Genomic DNA, 16320 nt, shown 5'->3' with positions numbered 1-16320 from the left:
TTGTTATTCAACCCGCGACACACACAACCTGGCAGTTCCTTCCGTAGCACAATCCGACAGTTCCTTCCGGAGCACAACTCCCCGCTGACCGGGTCAGCCCTTCCACCCCTGCAGTCCCTTCCCGCCATTTCCTCTCCTCATGACCGACCTAACCCCACACAATCCGCCGCCCCCAAACCTCCCGACTTTAAAAATCACGAGAAGCAACCCACCCCACCCCACCTCTCGCGCTTCCTCTGTCTCCGCGCCGCCGCCGCCGCGCGATGCCTTGCCGAAACGGGAATGCATTTGGTAAGTCCCCTACTTACGCTGAACCCCTCGAATCCCGCCCCTTAAGCGTGACTCCCCGCCTCCCATCGCAGGCCCCGACGGCAGTCGTCGCCGCCGGCGCGACAACCACGACGAGAGCGTCCCCTCCGATAACACATCCAACTCCGACTTCGTTGCCGATACGGACGACGAGGCGGGGGATGACGACGACGAGTTTGCCTCCGATGAAGACGCCCATGCGCCTGCGGTGGTGATCGAGGCGGTGGTGCCGCGTCCGTCAATGTCACCACGGCCGCGCAAGTCCAAGTGGAGGCGGAAGACGAAGAAGGGGAAGCGCGGTGAGGACGGGCCGCCCCTGCCGTGGGAAGAGTGGGCGGAGGCTAATACCAAGTGGCTCGACGAACGCATAGGGGCGTCGGAGGAGACGAACACCTCGGTGGCGGCGGTGGTGCCAACCGCGGAGCCGGCCCCGGAGGTGCTGCTCCAGCTGCTGCGCTTCCAGAAGGAGTGGCTCGCGTGGGCGCTGGCGTAGGAGGCCTCGGTTTCGCGCTGCGGCATCCTCGCGGACGAGATGGGGATGAGGAAGACCATCCAGGGCATCGCACTCGTCCTCACCGCACGCCAGCTACGTCCCCCCGGCTCGTGCTCGCCACCGTCCACGTCACTGGGCCTCCCGATGCGCCGGGTAGGGTGCACCCTTGTGATCTGCCCCGTGGTGGCCGTCATCCAGTGGGCGCAGGAGATCGAGCGGCACATGGCCAAAGGCAGCGCGCGCGTGCTGCTCTACCATGGTGCTCGCCGGGGCTCTCAGAAGCACGATTTCGACACCTTCGACTTCGTGGTCACCACCTACTCCACCATTGAGGTGGACTACCGGAAGCACATAATGCCACCCAAGATTCGGTGCAAGTACTACAATAAACAGTTTTACCCCGAGAAGTGAAGATTCACTTGAGATATTACTGTGGACCTGATGCTCTCCGCACTGAGAAGCAGGCAAAGCAGAAGAGCAAGAAGTGGGTTGATACCAAAGTGAAGGGGAAGGGCAAAGCAAGTGCTCACAAGAGGAAAAACGGTATTGAGGAGGAGGATTGTGAGGAATTGGCTCGCGAATCCAGGGGCAAGTCACTTCTACACTCAGTGCGGTGGGAGCGGATTATCTTAGATGAGGTGATCATATGCCCTTTCTTGCCGCCTTTTTTACGATTCGGCAATTTAATAAACTGCATATATAGATATGAAGTATCAGGAAGTAATCGATTTTTTTTAAACGGAACACTTAGTTGTGGTTCATACTGTCAATCTGCCATGTGCATGTATTACTTCTTAACGATGTAACTCCGTTTTCTTCGACTAAGCATGATTTATAATTTGGTGGAATTAACAATAGACGGATTGATTTCTCAACAAAATAGGATAGGACTGACTACATTAGTTAGTTAGCTTATTATTTTAATAAATTAAAATGATTATAAAATGATTATAAAAAGATTAAAAACGCGTGGTATTTTTTTCTCCCGTTGCAACGCACGGGCCCTTTTACTAGTGTAACCAAACTCTCTTCTTAATCAATGAAATGTAATGGTAAAATAATTATCTTGTTCAAAAAAAAGTAAAATTCTGTTCACGAGAAATCTGACACACTGTCGTGCCTCGTGCCCCCAAAAATAGGGAGAAACAGGGAGGAAGACACGGGAACAGCAGGAAACGCGCAGAGGGGGATTTCGCCGCCGCACCGTCGCCGCGACTCGCCTGAGCGAGCGCGCCGGGGCATATGCCGGAGCACCGCCTGCCGACATCCGGCCCGGCCGCCGCGGCTGGGCCCCGCCGCCATCCCCGACGGCCGCGGCGCCGTTGTCGCCTACTCCTCCTCCCAACCTTCGCCCTGGCGCTCCTCTCCCTCGCCTACCTGTCCTTCTTCTCCCACTCCAGCCTCCCCTTCCACGGTAAGCTCTCCTCCTACCCAACCTCCCTGAGAAGTGCGGTTTGCTGCAATGTAGGTGAACAGACTGCGGGTTTTTTTCGTCTCAAATTGGTGATACATGGAGTACTTAATTGTAAGAAATAAATTGCGACTGGTCTCCACCTCTCTCTGTTGTCACTTGCCAGGTCATGAAATTATACATTGTCATCATGTGATTTTAAGTGCGGCAAAATTGAGTAATTCTGTTAAGAAAAGCAAAACTGTGTAATGAAGAATTTTATTGCTGAACCCCGCTATCTAGAATCTCAGTGTAACTCAGATACTTGTTAGAGTGCCACAGGCATCTTTGGTTGACAATGTTATCAAACTTTTCATGAATCGACAATGTTCTGCTCTGCAGCGATACACCAAGGTCCGGTCAGCAGGGACAATGCTGGAAAGGGAATCGATAAGAGAGACAGACGCAATGCCACGGTCAAGGAAAATATCTCTAAGTAAGTGCGCATTTACCATTTTCCATATGTAAATATGTACTTGTGTATGTGCGCATACCTTCGGGTATCACCAAATGTCAATCATCAGATTTATTTTATGTCAGGGCTATAGACGAGTCAGAACCCTTCAAACGAAGAAAGAAAAAGCATTGTAAGAGATATTCTGAACTCTACTCTCTAAACATTGAGTTCCTAAAACATTGTCATTTTCAATCTTATGTAAGATAAATCTGTTATCCATTTCTTATCTTAGATGCGCTCAGTTGGAACAAACATTCGATAAGCTCTGATGGTTCTACATTCAGAATATCTACTCTCTTTTTTTCTACCTTGATTAATGCTGTTCATCGCCCCAAGACATTATGCATTTCCTAACCTATCTACTCCCTCCGTACCTAAATACTTGTAGTTGGGGAGAACTACTAGTTCTCCCCAACTACAAGTATTTAGGTACAGAGGGAGTATGTGCTAAATGGAACGATGTAAATGATATTATTTTTTGCATGTTTCTCGGTTCTGTATAGTTACTTTTGTTGACAACTTGACATATATAATATAATATTGCAGATGGGCCCTGTGAAATTGAGTTTTTGCCATCGGTTGACAATCTTGTGGAGCCTGCTGACTACAACAATTTTACGCAGTTTTTGTTGAAGTATATCTTGAATGAGGGACATCTGAATGGCAATGGAGTTTTTGAACCATTGTTTGCTGGGCACCAGAGTCTTCAGGAAAGAGAGGAAACATATTATGCAAAAAACCAAAGTCTTCACTGTGGTTTCATAGAAGGTCCAGAGGGTTATCCTAGTAGTGGATTTGATTTGGATGAACATGACAGGGCTTATATGGCTACCTGCCGTGTCGTGGTGTCATCATGCATTTTTGGAGGCTCTGATTACTTAAGGAGACCAACTAAAAGCAAGGTAATGTTCTTATCCCTATTTTGTGCATGCATTTGTAACAAGTACCATGCTTTCAGATGCAAAATGGCAAGTCACCATCATTTGATCCTTGGTAATCTCTTTGTGTTTTTAAAATCGCATGACAATTGCATGCTTTTGCAATGTTCGTTAGTTCTATCATAGGTATTTATTACACTATTTCAGAAACATTACCATTTACCAGTTTAAAACTCTCACAGATTGGCTCATACTCTAAGAAGAATGTGTGCTTCATCATGTTCCTGGATGAGCTAACATTGACAACCCTTTCCTCTGAAGGACACATCCCTGATGAAAATGGATCCGTTGGTCTTTGGAGAATTGTTGTAGTTAAGAACTTACCCTACAAAGATATGCGGAGAGCAGGAAAGGTGCCAAAACTAATAGCTCACCGACTCTTCCCATCTGCCTTGTAAGTTTTTTGCGGATGTATTTGTCCATAATATCTAGTTGCATGGAGAATCTGTATAGTACACTATACTCCTGCGGAATAAAATTATATAAATTCTAAAGCACCCGGAGTTAGTTCATTACTGGAGTACTTGTTAACTGGTTGATTGCTGATGCATTTCATCTCATCAACTACTAATGTAGTTTAGGATCCTGTAGTTTTTCATTGTTTTCTTTTAACTGGCACGTGTATGTATTTTCCTATATATATTGCCACTGCATGCATTCTTTCTCCATGGCAAAATAACACATTTTACCTGTTAGGTACTCCATCTGGTTGGATAGCAAATTGCGTCTTAATGCTGATCCAATGCTTATCATTGAGTATTTCTTATGGAGAAAGAAAGCAGAGTATGCCATTTCAGTGCACTATGATCGCACTTGTGTCTGGGAAGAAGTGCTTCAGAACAAGCGCTTAAACAAGTATAATCACACTGCTATCGATGAGCAGTTTTACTTTTATCAGTCCGACGGCCTTGTGAAGTTTAATGCCTCTGGCCAAGATCCCGTTCTACCGAGTTGTAAGTAGCATTTACTTATGTTTGAAAAATTCTCCTATGAGTAAATGAGTTGATCGAGTGTATAACAATTGTGCAGATGTGCCCGAAGGATCTTTCATCGTGCGTGCGCATACACCAATGTCTAATTTATTTTCATGCCTTTGGTTCAATGAGGTCAACCGTTTCACCTCACGTGATCAATTGAGTTTTACATACACTTACTTGAAGCTCAGGAGAATGAACACAGGAAGATATTTTCAGCTAAATATGTTTAAGGTAATAAATGTTATGAGTAGAGCATTCCTTTTGCTGTCTGAGGTCCTCCTGATATGCTGTATTTTATCTTAGTTAATAGTACTTTATAATAATTACGGTGCCTACGCAGGTTCACGTAGAATCTTAATATGGTTCTTTTCATTTTATTGTTGAAACAGGACTGTGAAAGAAGAGCAGTAGCTAAACTATTCCATCACCGAACTAATGGAATTACAGATCCGCCCCCAACTAACCTTCATACATATAAAAATCATTCATCGATGTCAAGCTAAGACTGCCATTGAGGAACTAGAAGCTAAACTCTAATGGAAGATCTCGATGCTAGTAAACAGGAAACGGGCCGCCGCTTGCACCCCTATATGGAATTCTTTTCGCTCCTCCTGGTTTCCACAGTTTTCAGATGCAGGAGAAATCTTACAGAGCAGCACGGCATTCTGCTGCGATCAGAGGAGCAGAAAACGGGCAGTTCAGGTTCCAACCATGCATGCATGCTTTTACTTTTGTATAGAGGAGAAATTGGCCATTTCTGCAAAGTCGTTGGCGGAAGAGATACATACCGGTGATCACTGCTCAGTGAAAGAATGGAAGTAGGAGTAGGAGAGCAGGTAGCAATAGTTATCATTTTCAGGGTACGATAGAAAATGTTCCATGGATAATTTTGAAGGTTCTTTATTTTTAGTACATGAAAGTTGTATCTTTTTCCTCAATATGTACTTTCAGACTGATTGTTGGTCGCATTCAACGGGAAGTAATCAAATGCCAACTTTTCGCAAGTTATCTTGCACTGATTTTGTTTGTTGTTTTTATTTTTATATGTAAGCCCCTCAACTCCATGACTGGAGCATATGGATTTTGGGTTCACCAGTACCTGCAAGCAGCATTAACCAATTTTACCGCCGATGTTCTCCTGAGGGGGCGGTTGGCTGCGATGTGCTTCTTCGTCAACGAGCTGGTTTGTTGGTGTGTCTGCCGGCGCCGATGCGGGCTGATATGCGGCCGTGAAGACCCTGTCTAGGCCTTGGGTCTGTGACTAGTGATGGCTGCAGCCGTTGTTGATCTTCTTGGAGGCATCTCTGCATTGCTGAGACACGCCTCACACATAGGTTTCAACGCCACTGCACCTTGGGGGGGGGGGGGGGGGGGGGGGCTCGAGATCCTTGTGATCGGAGTATGGCGGCACCTTGGCATCGTATCCCCGCTCATCGACCAGTAGGTGTTGGTGCAAGGCTTCTGTGGCGATGATTGAGGTAGTCGGCTCTTCTTAGGCGTGTCTACGGGATTGCCTTGGCTTGTTGGTTGTTGTGATGCTGAGGGCAGCAGGTGGTTTGTTTGGTGGTTTTCCGTGACATCAACCTTGCATAGTTCTCCTTCATAGCTCTCCACCAGAGTCAAAGTTTCACTGTTCACGCTGCGGGTAGTTGGCATTGGATTTTCATGTGGCTATGCATGACCTCTATGGTGTGGGTTGGGTCAATGGTTGTCTACAACAAAGTCGGAGTCGCTTGCTCGGGGATTAGGAATGGAGATGACGCCTGCTTGGGGAGAAGAGGCAACAGCGTGTGCTATCTCGAGGGAGGGGGGCATGGTTCGGATCGGCGATGGCGATGTTCTCGGCGTCGTTTCTCGGTTGGAAGCATCGTTTACGAAGACATGGCTTGGAGTTCTATGTCATGTTCTTTTGGGTACTTTGTCCTAGATTGTTATTCAAGGGCGCTATTTACGCCGTCGCGGGTGAGTCCAAGTCATTGGCTTTCTCGGGGTTGTCCGGATCCTGCCATCCACCTGCCACCTCTTTTAGGTAATCAAAGGGTGGTTGGTGCATTGGCAAGTAGGGTTCTTTGGGGGTGTTGCTTTTCTGAAGGTGTCGTGCGATGGTTGAGAAGTAGCTTTGTTGGTCAGTTTAGGGCAGACACATTTGCGTTGGAGTTGCATTATGTGCATCCGAGTCTGTCTGGTGTTTGTTTCTCACCGGTTCGTGGTAGGAGCTTGCCAAATTCTTGTACTTTACCATCTGCCTTGTATAAAGCTATGACACACAATTTGTATGCTTTCGAAAGAAAAAATATACTCCCTTCAATTCATAAGAGTCAGCCTTAATTCAAAACTACGACACTTATTTTGGATCGGAGGGAGTAACTTTCTGGAATCTTCTCTTTCGGATTCAGCCTGCATATGATTCACCACTTCCTGTAGCCGTTCAACGTAGATGGCATTGTGAATGTGAAACTGAATCAAGAAATTTGCCTTTTCCCATTTCGTTTTGGAAATTCACAGCTGATACAATGGTTTATGGTTCAGAAGGTAACAGGAACACAAGCACGATAGGGGATGACAACTGGAATGTTTAGAGAAGAACACAAACACGCTTATCTTCAAGCAATTGGCAGAGAAACATTCCACATCATCGGTGACATTATTAAGCTGTGGATGGATCTTGACACATGATGAACATAAGCACATGCACAATTTACATTCAGACTAGTTTTCATTTGGCAAGTACTCCATACCTAGCAATGGGGTCAAACCAGCCTTGTCTTAGACAGTTAAACGTATGCACAGTCTTAATACTTCCACTAGATGCAGATAATGTAAGAAACTACCAGATCTTCTAGGTGAAATGGCAGTTGGAACAAAACATAGGCCTCTTTGATTCAAATGGTTTTTATAGGATATGGAACATCCAAGATCCACAAGAAGTGAACGAAAATTTGGAATGCACAAAAGTGTGCATAACATGAATGCTTGTCTAGTAGACAGGTTGCAGGGATTGGGGTAAAGTCCACATTTGAATCGATCGATAACCAAATTTAACAACTGCTACTGATTTCAGTGGACAGTGCCCAACAAAATAAAACTGAACTCAAGCACAAGGGGAAATGTTTACAGGAATACAAGGAAGCCACCTGCTCATGAAATATCTTAGCATTCACATGGTGGCCTTTTATGCAAGATAGCGATATAATTTTCTATCTGCTTTGTCCCTCTCTAAGAATTCACGCTCGATCAGAGATTCTATGCGTTTCTTTATGATAACAGGGTTTGGCAAGAACCGTGCTTGCAATTGCTTGGTGACCTCGGAGACAATACTGTTATGATCCAAGACCCTCCTAGATTTCATGATCCTCACGATGGCGGCCTCAATCTGAGGTTTCCTGTCCTCCTCAACCCGCTGGCGGGTCTCCTGCTTCTCTGGCTCAGATTCCTTCGCCGCCACCACTGTCCCGATCTTCACCTTAACAAGCTTGCTTGTGAACTTGTCATTGAAGAAGAATGTGTCATCCTCTGATATGTCCTTGCTCATGGGCTCTTTACGGAGAACATTCTTCCCCTTGACACAAGCAAGAGACTGGAGACATCTCTTTAGGTCTGTGGAAGGTATCTCTGTAGCTTGCTCGATGTCTTTGTAGGTAAGTCCATCAGAAGAGTTAAACAACATCAGAACACACATCTGGTAAGTGGATACATTCAGCTCATGCTTTTGGCTCTTCCCAAATGTGGCCTTTATATCAGCTGTTCCCATATTTGTTTGCCATGTTAACCTCCGCCCACTGTGAGTTCCAAGATAATATCCACGAAATTTCTCACATACTGTAAGGATTTCAGGTGGAAGGCTGCAGGGAGGGCTGGGCTGTGTTGGCCAAGAGCCAGTTGTGAGAATGTGGACATCAAGTGTAGGGCCATCACCAAGTTCCTCGGATTTCTTGGCATAGAAATCCTGCATGGTGTCCTGAGATGTCTTCATGTCAGTGAACATGCCCTCTAATTTGGAGGTGAACTGGTACCCACATTCTGTCTTGAGTTTGACTATCATACTCCTCTCAGCATCATCGGAAACTGTCTTACCAGACAGGAGTCTTTTCGCTAAATGCTGCTTATAGTACTTCTCAAACACATCCTTCTCCTGAAGGTACCGAAACAGCATCATGACTTTGTCCAGTATACCCTCCACATCCTCTTCTGTTGCCCCTTTCAGTCCTTTGCGGAGTTTGTCATCAACATACAGTGATATGAATTCAGGTGACCTGTTGTTTAAGTTGATGAAGAACTCAAAGGATGAATTCAGAGCATTTTGGAAGGTTTTGTCATTGCCAAAAGCAACATTGATGATCTTATCATGCTTATCCTTCTCATTTAACAAGCACTGAACAAAATCCACTGGGTCTTTCAATCTCTCCGGATCTGTCACTAAGTGCTTCCCTGTCTCTCTCAGGTATGAAGTCATCATATCCCTGATTGTTGATAGACCATCAGAAACCCTTCGGAATAAGGTGTACATCCTGCCCAAATCTTCATATTTGTCATCTATAAGCATGTTAACAAGGCCAGAGTTTTCCATGTCGACCAATCTATGCATGTGATTGGCTATCATCTCTTTCTCCACCACGCTAGTTATCTTTGCCTCACTGCCAGCATCCAAGTAGTGTGAGACACGCTCCATTTCCTCATTGAGCCGCCTCTCAGCCTTCTTAAGGTAGTTACCACAATCACAACACTCGATGAACTCTTGAGATTCCCCGCTGTAGAAGCTAGCAGAAACTTCCAAAAATGGTTTCTCAAAATCATCTTGATACACAGCAGGACCAAGATCCATTAACATCTTTGTAATGCTCCTCATCAGGCCTCTATTTATCACTTCACCCATTCTTTCTCTGTGAATAAGATCTAGAAGGGTGTCAAGCAGCCGACCATGGATCATTGGGTAGTGAATTATATGATCCCTCCACAAATTCAGACCAAGCTCATGAACAGGTGTCCTATGGGACGTCGGGACATAAGTCCGATCCATGTACATTAGAATATCCCGGATCATCTGCAACGCCTTGTTGTGATCCATCCACTTCGCATTCAGCTCTTCCAAGAACAAACCACCCTGTGCAGCCTCTATTGATTTTGATATTTCCTTCAAGCGCCATGTCATAGTGCTCTCAAGGCCATTATAAAGCTTCTCGCCGTACTTGTGAAGCACCATGTTGTAGGCACTCCTGCACATGTAAAGAGAATCCACAAATTAAAGTGTGGTGATAAAGCAAGAGGCCTTAGTAGTTATTATAATACTAGATTATTATGCTCTTCATTGTAGTAATTTACTATCAACTATCCGCATTCTGCAACATAAGAGTTCAACAGGCACTATGACTCAACATTTATATGACAAGCAATTATCAATCATATGAACATCTGAATACAAACATCTATCAACTTCTAACAATATGTTGATCCAATCTGCCTTGTTATGCAGCTTGCTGACCCATCAGAGACAGCAAAGGCTGATACAGACAGGAACATGTCTGTTCTAATTTTATGTTCTGAGGAAGAACAAAAATGCAAGACTAGAAAACCTAGTAAAGAGCTTTGTTACTTGACTGCTCATCTGGTGGGTACAGCATCAACAGTTAACTGAGGTATTAGTTGTCGACCACACAAGAAGCTAGCCATTTCACTGAGAATGGTAGGAGTAGGACAACAAATAGTGAAACGAATCCTCTCTGATAGATCGCTTCCTGCCATCAGTGCTGCACAGGATAGGAACATCCAGCTTCTTATTTTTCACACGACCCTACCACGCGCCAGTTCGAATCGCACACACGATCTGCCCAGGAACCGCATTCTCTCGGAATTCACACAGGTAGAGACGGATGCATATCATCTAACTAAGCGAGAGCGACAGCGAGCGCCGGGAAGATCAGGCTGGCTTGGGGCGGGCAGGGGGGGGGGGGGGGGGGGAGGAGGACCTGTAGAGCTCCTCGAAGGAGAGGCCGCTGGCGTTGTGGTTGTAGATCTCGTGGATGGCGTGCTCGAGGACCTTCCATGTCCGCTCCGCGTACTTGGGGTCGAGCTCCACCCGGTGCTTGAACGCCTCGATCTTGAAGTTGCGCTTCCTGGGCGGGCCTCCGCCGCTCATCTTCGCCGCCGCCGGTGGGCCCGCTTCGCCGCCGGCGGCTGGCTAGGGTTTTCGGGCCGCGGGGTGGGTGGGTGGGTGGACGGGACGGGAGGAGTGGGGCGGGGGGAGCAGGGGCGATGGACGGAGGAAAAGGGGGAAAGGAAAAAACGGGAGTTCGTGTTACGCCTGGCGTCTCGTGCTGATTCCCCTTTGCTTCCGGCTCCGGCCTCCGGGGAAGGACGGAGGGTTTTTTTTTCCCCTCGAAAGAGAGGAGGATTTCATTTCGCCGTAAAAAAAAAGGGGAGGAAGACTTTTCACTGCACTCAAATCCTACTGGTGATGAGAAGTGAGTTTACCAGATCCACCGAACCCAAACGGCTTGTAGGGAGGGAAGGCCTGAAAAGTGGCACGGGTTGTTTTCGTCCTGGATGAAATTAGCACTAATGAGGACCAATAATGGCATGATGGCGCCGTGCAATTTTCTGTAGGTAATATATTCATCGTGCCATGGTGTGAAGGGAAGCAAAGGTGTCATGTCTCCACATTGCGCCCTGGCCCATGCGCATTATTGGTTTCTCGCCACGTATAGATGTGGTAGCACTCTCGGTTGTGTCTAACTAATCTTTGCATGTAAAGTGTCCCTTTTGGAACTTCATTATCACATTTATTTTTTCGTTTTGAGAACCGTCCTTCACACACATACGATATACATCGGTCCGCGCTTCCTCAGGGCGACTTGGGCGGCTCCCAACCCTAGGATATCGGCGGCCTCCTTCCCCCTTCCCTCCAGATCTCGTCGTCGTCGAAGACAACCACTGGCAAGCCTGCGCGGAGCCGGGGAAGGTGTCAACGAGGCTAGCTGCTTCTGCCTTGTGCGAATGCCTTGGCGATGGTGGCGACTCCGGTCAAGGTGGACAGCTTTGGCCCTGCCGCGATCAGCGGCTACAGGTGTGTGGTCGGTCTTCCTCGACTTGCTAGGGCGCCGAGGATCTGATGGTTGGAGCACACGGTGGCCGGGCTTTTCGTTGGTCGACCGTCAGATTTGGATCGACAAGGACCAGCTTCATCTCCTTCAACCTCTCTCGCTCGTCTCGGCATCGATGTGGTCTTGCTCGCTAGATTCGAGTGGTGGGCGGTGATTTGGCGGTGGGGTTCTTGGAACCAGGGAAAACCCTTGCCCGACGACGGCGGCCTCAACGACGACGATGTCATGGCATCAAACCACTCCGTGAAGGCTTCTCTGAGGTATCCCAGCCCCCACCCACTCTCCATGTATCTAAGGGAAACCCTTGGTCCTGCTTGGGGACGATGACTACGCTACGACGTCGTTCCCCTTCCTGGAGGCGTCGTCCTTGGACCACGGGATGGTTGTTGATGGGGATGCCCATAATAGGTAGGCCCACGAAAGGCTGATATATCTCAAAGCATGGGGCCCACACAAAAAGGCGGGCCCATCCCGAACCTCAAACCACCTTACAAGTTACTCGGACAACATCTGAATCGCCACTACTCGGACAGAAGCAGTATCGTCTACTCGGAGGGACGAGAACCATGTGACCACGCAAAGTGCTCGGACACATGGAATGGAATAGTTAGCACAAACATCTAGAACGCCAAGGGACGTGCGGCTCCAGGCGTCATCAAGCATTTATTTCAACAGTTACCACCATAGTGGATCTAACTACTGCGGTTTTATCACCTTCCGTGTAATGTTAATAGTTGAGGGGTTGGGCGTGCTTTATATAAGCTGCCCTCATCCCGTAGACAGGGGTTCACAATCCTTTGTATTCGGGCAGACACGAAGAAAAGAGAAAAGCTTCAGAGCTTGAGACATAGGGTTGTTATCTGCACCGAGATGGGCCAGAACTCGTAATCCCTTTGTGTCGCACTTGCGCCTAGCTAGATCCAGCCTCCTTCATACCCATTTCTCTATTATCGGAGTCATCCCCATGACAGTTGCCTTGCTTCCTCCTCCAAAGCCACATGTTTAGTTTCGAGTTCCCAAGCTTTTTGCTCAAATGAAGCACGCGAGAGAATCAAAAATATTATAGTTGATCAGCAAAGAAAACATGTGAAGACGACAATCAAAATGGAAGTGATCAGCACCTGGAAGGAACAAGCTTGATCAGTGCGAGGTCCTCAAGTATTCTCTCACAACTAAGTTGGTAAGGATCACCAAGTATCATTTTACTACTAAGTCGGTAAGGATCCTCGGGTATCCTCTTACCACTGTGCCAGTAAGGATCCGTGAGTAACCTCTTATCACTGAGCCTCGGGGGCTAACCCCGCTAGTCGATGTCCTAGTAAAATCACAACTTGAAGGCGAGAGTTCTAAGTTTGTGAAGACAAAAATCCTATAGACTCTAACCGATTGCCAACAATCAATCACAATCTTGGGGGGGGCACACTTAGTGGGTGCACTCGGTGTGCCCCCACTGGAATGATATCAAAAGAATTTTTTTGCTCGAACTAGTTGAGTAACGTCCAAGTAAAATCACACACTTAAAGGCAAAATTCTAAGTGTGTGAAAGTAAAATTCCTATACACTCCAATCGATTGTCAGCAATCGCCCAGAGTCTCGGGGGGCCACATCGAGCGGATGCACTCAACATGCCTGTGTTGGAAGAGAATATCACATCTACAATTCAGATGGCCAGAGAAATGGGGGAAATATCTAGTGCTCCGGGAGAACCTAAGGACAGGTGCCCGAGAAGCGGCTCAGTCGTTCGATCTCAGATCCAACGTGTATGGTCAGAAGCTTGTGCTTTTTTGCAAAAAAGACCTCGATGAGTTCGATAATTACATGTCGATCATGCACATCTTTATATCACCATTGGATCTAGATCGAGTGGTGGAGCACGCACGGGAGCACCAGTACTTAGGTGCTGCCGGAGCACAGGATATTTCCCCTAAAGAAATGCATCCGAATGAAAGTTCAAAAACCATGACTTACAATAACACTTACTTGGATGGCTGGCCTTCAACACTTCACTCGAGTCATATGCTTCTTTCAAGCGCTTGTTCATCAACTCAGCTTGGATTGTTGATTTTTTGCTCATGCCCACTTCATCCTTGGGGGTCATTGATAGTTAATATTGAATTGAAGAGGTCATTGGGTTTGGAGCAAGTTGAGCCATCGTTATCGTCTGGGTACTCAGACCAGTTGGTGTTGCATCTGTTGCCCGAGTATTGGGCTCCAACATGACTTCTAGAATTTTTGGCACAATATCATTAGTGGCATTCACCATTGTCAGGCTGCCGTTCAGGCTAGACAGATAAACATCCATGCATGCACCCCTTTCGACTTCATCGTCATATTCTATTGGGATTAACTCTTTCGGCTTTGTGAGGACATGCAACTATCCACGACAACTCGTTGGTGTTAAGTCCATGCCTACTCGGATAAATTGTGAAAAATATAAATACCTCTCAAAGTAGTGACGTAGGTTTTGGCTTGTTCCCGATCCTTATTGGCAACTTGCTTGAAGTCTTGACTATTGGTCGTTGTGGCAACCCTACGATAACAACATCGCATAATGATTTCAATATACGAGTACTTAAAATTATGGAGTTCAATATCTTCCATTGAGGCGACCCGCACCGTCATCTTGATCACTGACAAATTGACAACTTTTTGGGTTAATTGATAATATTCTTCGGTGCTTGTTTCGTGACCTTAGGACTCTTTGTTACAGGCTCGGCTGAACTTGCTCAGCTATGCTTCTGGACCAAAGTAACCTGAACCTCCCTGCTCGGATCATGACCCTGCTTGGTGTTGGAAATATGAGCAATTTACCATGTGACTTTATGTAATGACTAAGATGCGACCCTTTCCTTATTTGGGGACGAGGCCTCAAAAGGGGAAAGAGGCGCATCTACGCGTTTCGCAAGCAAGATAATCATAGCAATATAAATAACTGAAAGAGTGACAAGTAGGGCATACACTTGCCATCTGATAAAGTACATAGTCATACAGTCATACATTATTCAGAACATGGGATGGTCCGGCTACGGACAAGATAAACAGCAAAAGCTATGATATCCCGCATGTTGGACCCACGACCATGACCACGCCTCTAGTCCTCGGGATAAGTCACATACAACCTGTCGCTGTCCTCATCGAACTCCCACTTCAGCTGACTGTCATCAGAAACTCCTGACTCAGGGGTACCTGTACCTGCGGGTGTTTGTAGTAAACCGTGAGCCACGATGACTCAACAATCTTATGACCTTGGTATCGAATCTAACTGAGTTAAATGGGTGAGGAAGGTTAAGTGTTTGAGTTTGCATCAACCTACGCTTATATGGTGGCTATATTACGATGAACAGAGTTAACATATGGTGGCCTACGCAAGACGGTCGAAAACTAGATTGATCACTAAGTGATCCTGAACACCTACTTACGTCATTCATAACCCCACCATGTTCTCGATCAGGGAAGGAGCTTTGAAGGAGACAGTCACGGTTACACACTCAGTTGGCAAGTTTTATTTGAATTACTTTAAGTTGTCTAGAACCAGATGTTAACAAAATATCCATGTTTGCCACATGACCGCGGGCACGACTTTTCGAAAGATTAAACCCTGCAGGGGTGCTCCAACTAGTCCATCACAAATTACCACAGGCCGCATAGTTATCCTCTACCACGAAACTCGTGATCTCGTCGGATTCCTTAGAGGAAAACCTCAACTCTGAGAAGACCCAAAGTCTCACCGGAATCCCCATGCGCAAGATATATCGCTAAGGTAAGATAAGTCCAGCAAGACCGCCCGACGTGTTGACGGCCCTGATAAGAGCCGCGTATCTCAGTCTCAGGACACGGTGGATGAGTCACACTACGAGTTAAACCAAACCTCGAGTTGCCCCGCAGTGGCCCCATAGTCTGCCCATTTTAGACCAACACTCATGAGGAGCACTGGCCCGGGTTGTTGATTAATTCCTCGGGGTAGCTATTCCCTATGCTTTATTATTAAGTTATTAGCAAATTAACACCAAAGTTGGGTCCTGCCAGACAAGTCTTAACACTATACGATTTATCGAGGGGGTCCCCATAACAACCCCGAACGTGTTAGGAGCGCTCAGTTATGGAATAAAACACCGGTAGCCGAAACTAAGGCGGAAACAACAGAACAAATCACCCGGCAAAAGGCTAGGACTTCCGTTATTTACCAAGTATATAGGTGCATTAATTAAATAGCAGTTAATATAATGATATCAATTGCCCATGTTATCACATGGACCAGCTGGCACCTGCAACTAGCAATGCTATCAATTAGTGGTTGAGCAAGCCTACTTAGCCAAACAATATTTGCTAGGAGGGGAGGTGTTTGAGGTTTCATGGCATTGTTTGATGGCCTATATATCATGTGGTGGGCAGCGGAGATGTAACGAAGGAAACATAACACTAAGCATAACAAAGCTAGAAACGGTGTCAAGGCCATGATCATCTTGGGTGTGATTTCTTCAGACTGGAACTGCTCTTTTTCTTCCTGCACGAACTCTCCGGACTCCTCGAACTCGTTTTCGGCCCCGGTAACTACCCAAAAGAAACAACATATAATAAACGCTAGAAGAAAATGATGCA

The 16320-nt window shown here is 46.6% G+C and overlaps 2 protein-coding genes and 1 pseudogene across 2 annotated transcripts; 2 read left to right on the top strand and 1 right to left on the bottom strand.

The window, feature by feature from the left end:
* The first annotated feature begins 263 nt into the window (after nt 1-263).
* On the top strand, nt 264-1608 carry LOC123405689 (annotated as a pseudogene).
* Nucleotides 1609-1944: 336 nt separating this feature from the next.
* On the top strand, nt 1945-5643 carry LOC123401833 (probable hexosyltransferase MUCI70). Its single transcript, XM_045095687.1, has 8 exons — nt 1945-2216; nt 2595-2688; nt 2793-2839; nt 3256-3611; nt 3830-4041; nt 4344-4600; nt 4677-4855; nt 5014-5643. Exons 1-8 carry the CDS (start codon nt 2045-2047, stop codon nt 5125-5127), a joined length of 1431 nt encoding a protein of 476 aa, XP_044951622.1. The 5' UTR covers nt 1945-2044; the 3' UTR covers nt 5128-5643.
* A 2036-nt stretch (nt 5644-7679) lies between these two features.
* Nucleotides 7680-10833, bottom strand: LOC123406208 (cullin-3A-like). Its single transcript, XM_045099683.1, has 2 exons — nt 10588-10833; nt 7680-9837 (listed from the first exon to the last, which is right to left on the bottom strand). Exons 1-2 carry the CDS (start codon nt 10755-10757, stop codon nt 7797-7799), a joined length of 2211 nt encoding a protein of 736 aa, XP_044955618.1. The 5' UTR covers nt 10758-10833; the 3' UTR covers nt 7680-7796.
* Nucleotides 10834-16320: the final 5487 nt, after the last annotated feature.

Source organism: Hordeum vulgare, chromosome 6H (genome assembly GCF_904849725.1).
Source record: "Hordeum vulgare subsp. vulgare chromosome 6H, MorexV3_pseudomolecules_assembly, whole genome shotgun sequence".
Taxonomy (NCBI): Eukaryota; Viridiplantae; Streptophyta; class Magnoliopsida; order Poales; family Poaceae; genus Hordeum; species Hordeum vulgare.
The sequence above is the reverse complement of the archived record's forward strand: the minus strand, read 5'-3'. Positions and strand labels throughout refer to the sequence as shown.

Excerpts from the sequence above, each read along its gene's own strand:
- LOC123406208 (XM_045099683.1), bottom strand. The coding sequence starts at position 10,757 with ATGAGCGGCGGAGGCCCGCCCAGGAAGCGCAACTTCAAGATCGAGGCG. Across the intron at positions 9,838-10,587 it reads TCCTTCGAGGAGCTCTACAG|GAGTGCCTACAACATGGTGC; the intron begins GTCCTCCTCCCC and ends TTACATGTGCAG.
- LOC123401833 (XM_045095687.1), top strand. The coding sequence starts at position 2,045 with ATGCCGGAGCACCGCCTGCCGACATCCGGCCCGGCCGCCGCGGCTGGG. Across the intron at positions 2,217-2,594 it reads CTCCAGCCTCCCCTTCCACG|CGATACACCAAGGTCCGGTC; the intron begins GTAAGCTCTCCT and ends TCTGCTCTGCAG. Across the intron at positions 3,612-3,829 it reads GGAGACCAACTAAAAGCAAG|ATTGGCTCATACTCTAAGAA; the intron begins GTAATGTTCTTA and ends AAACTCTCACAG.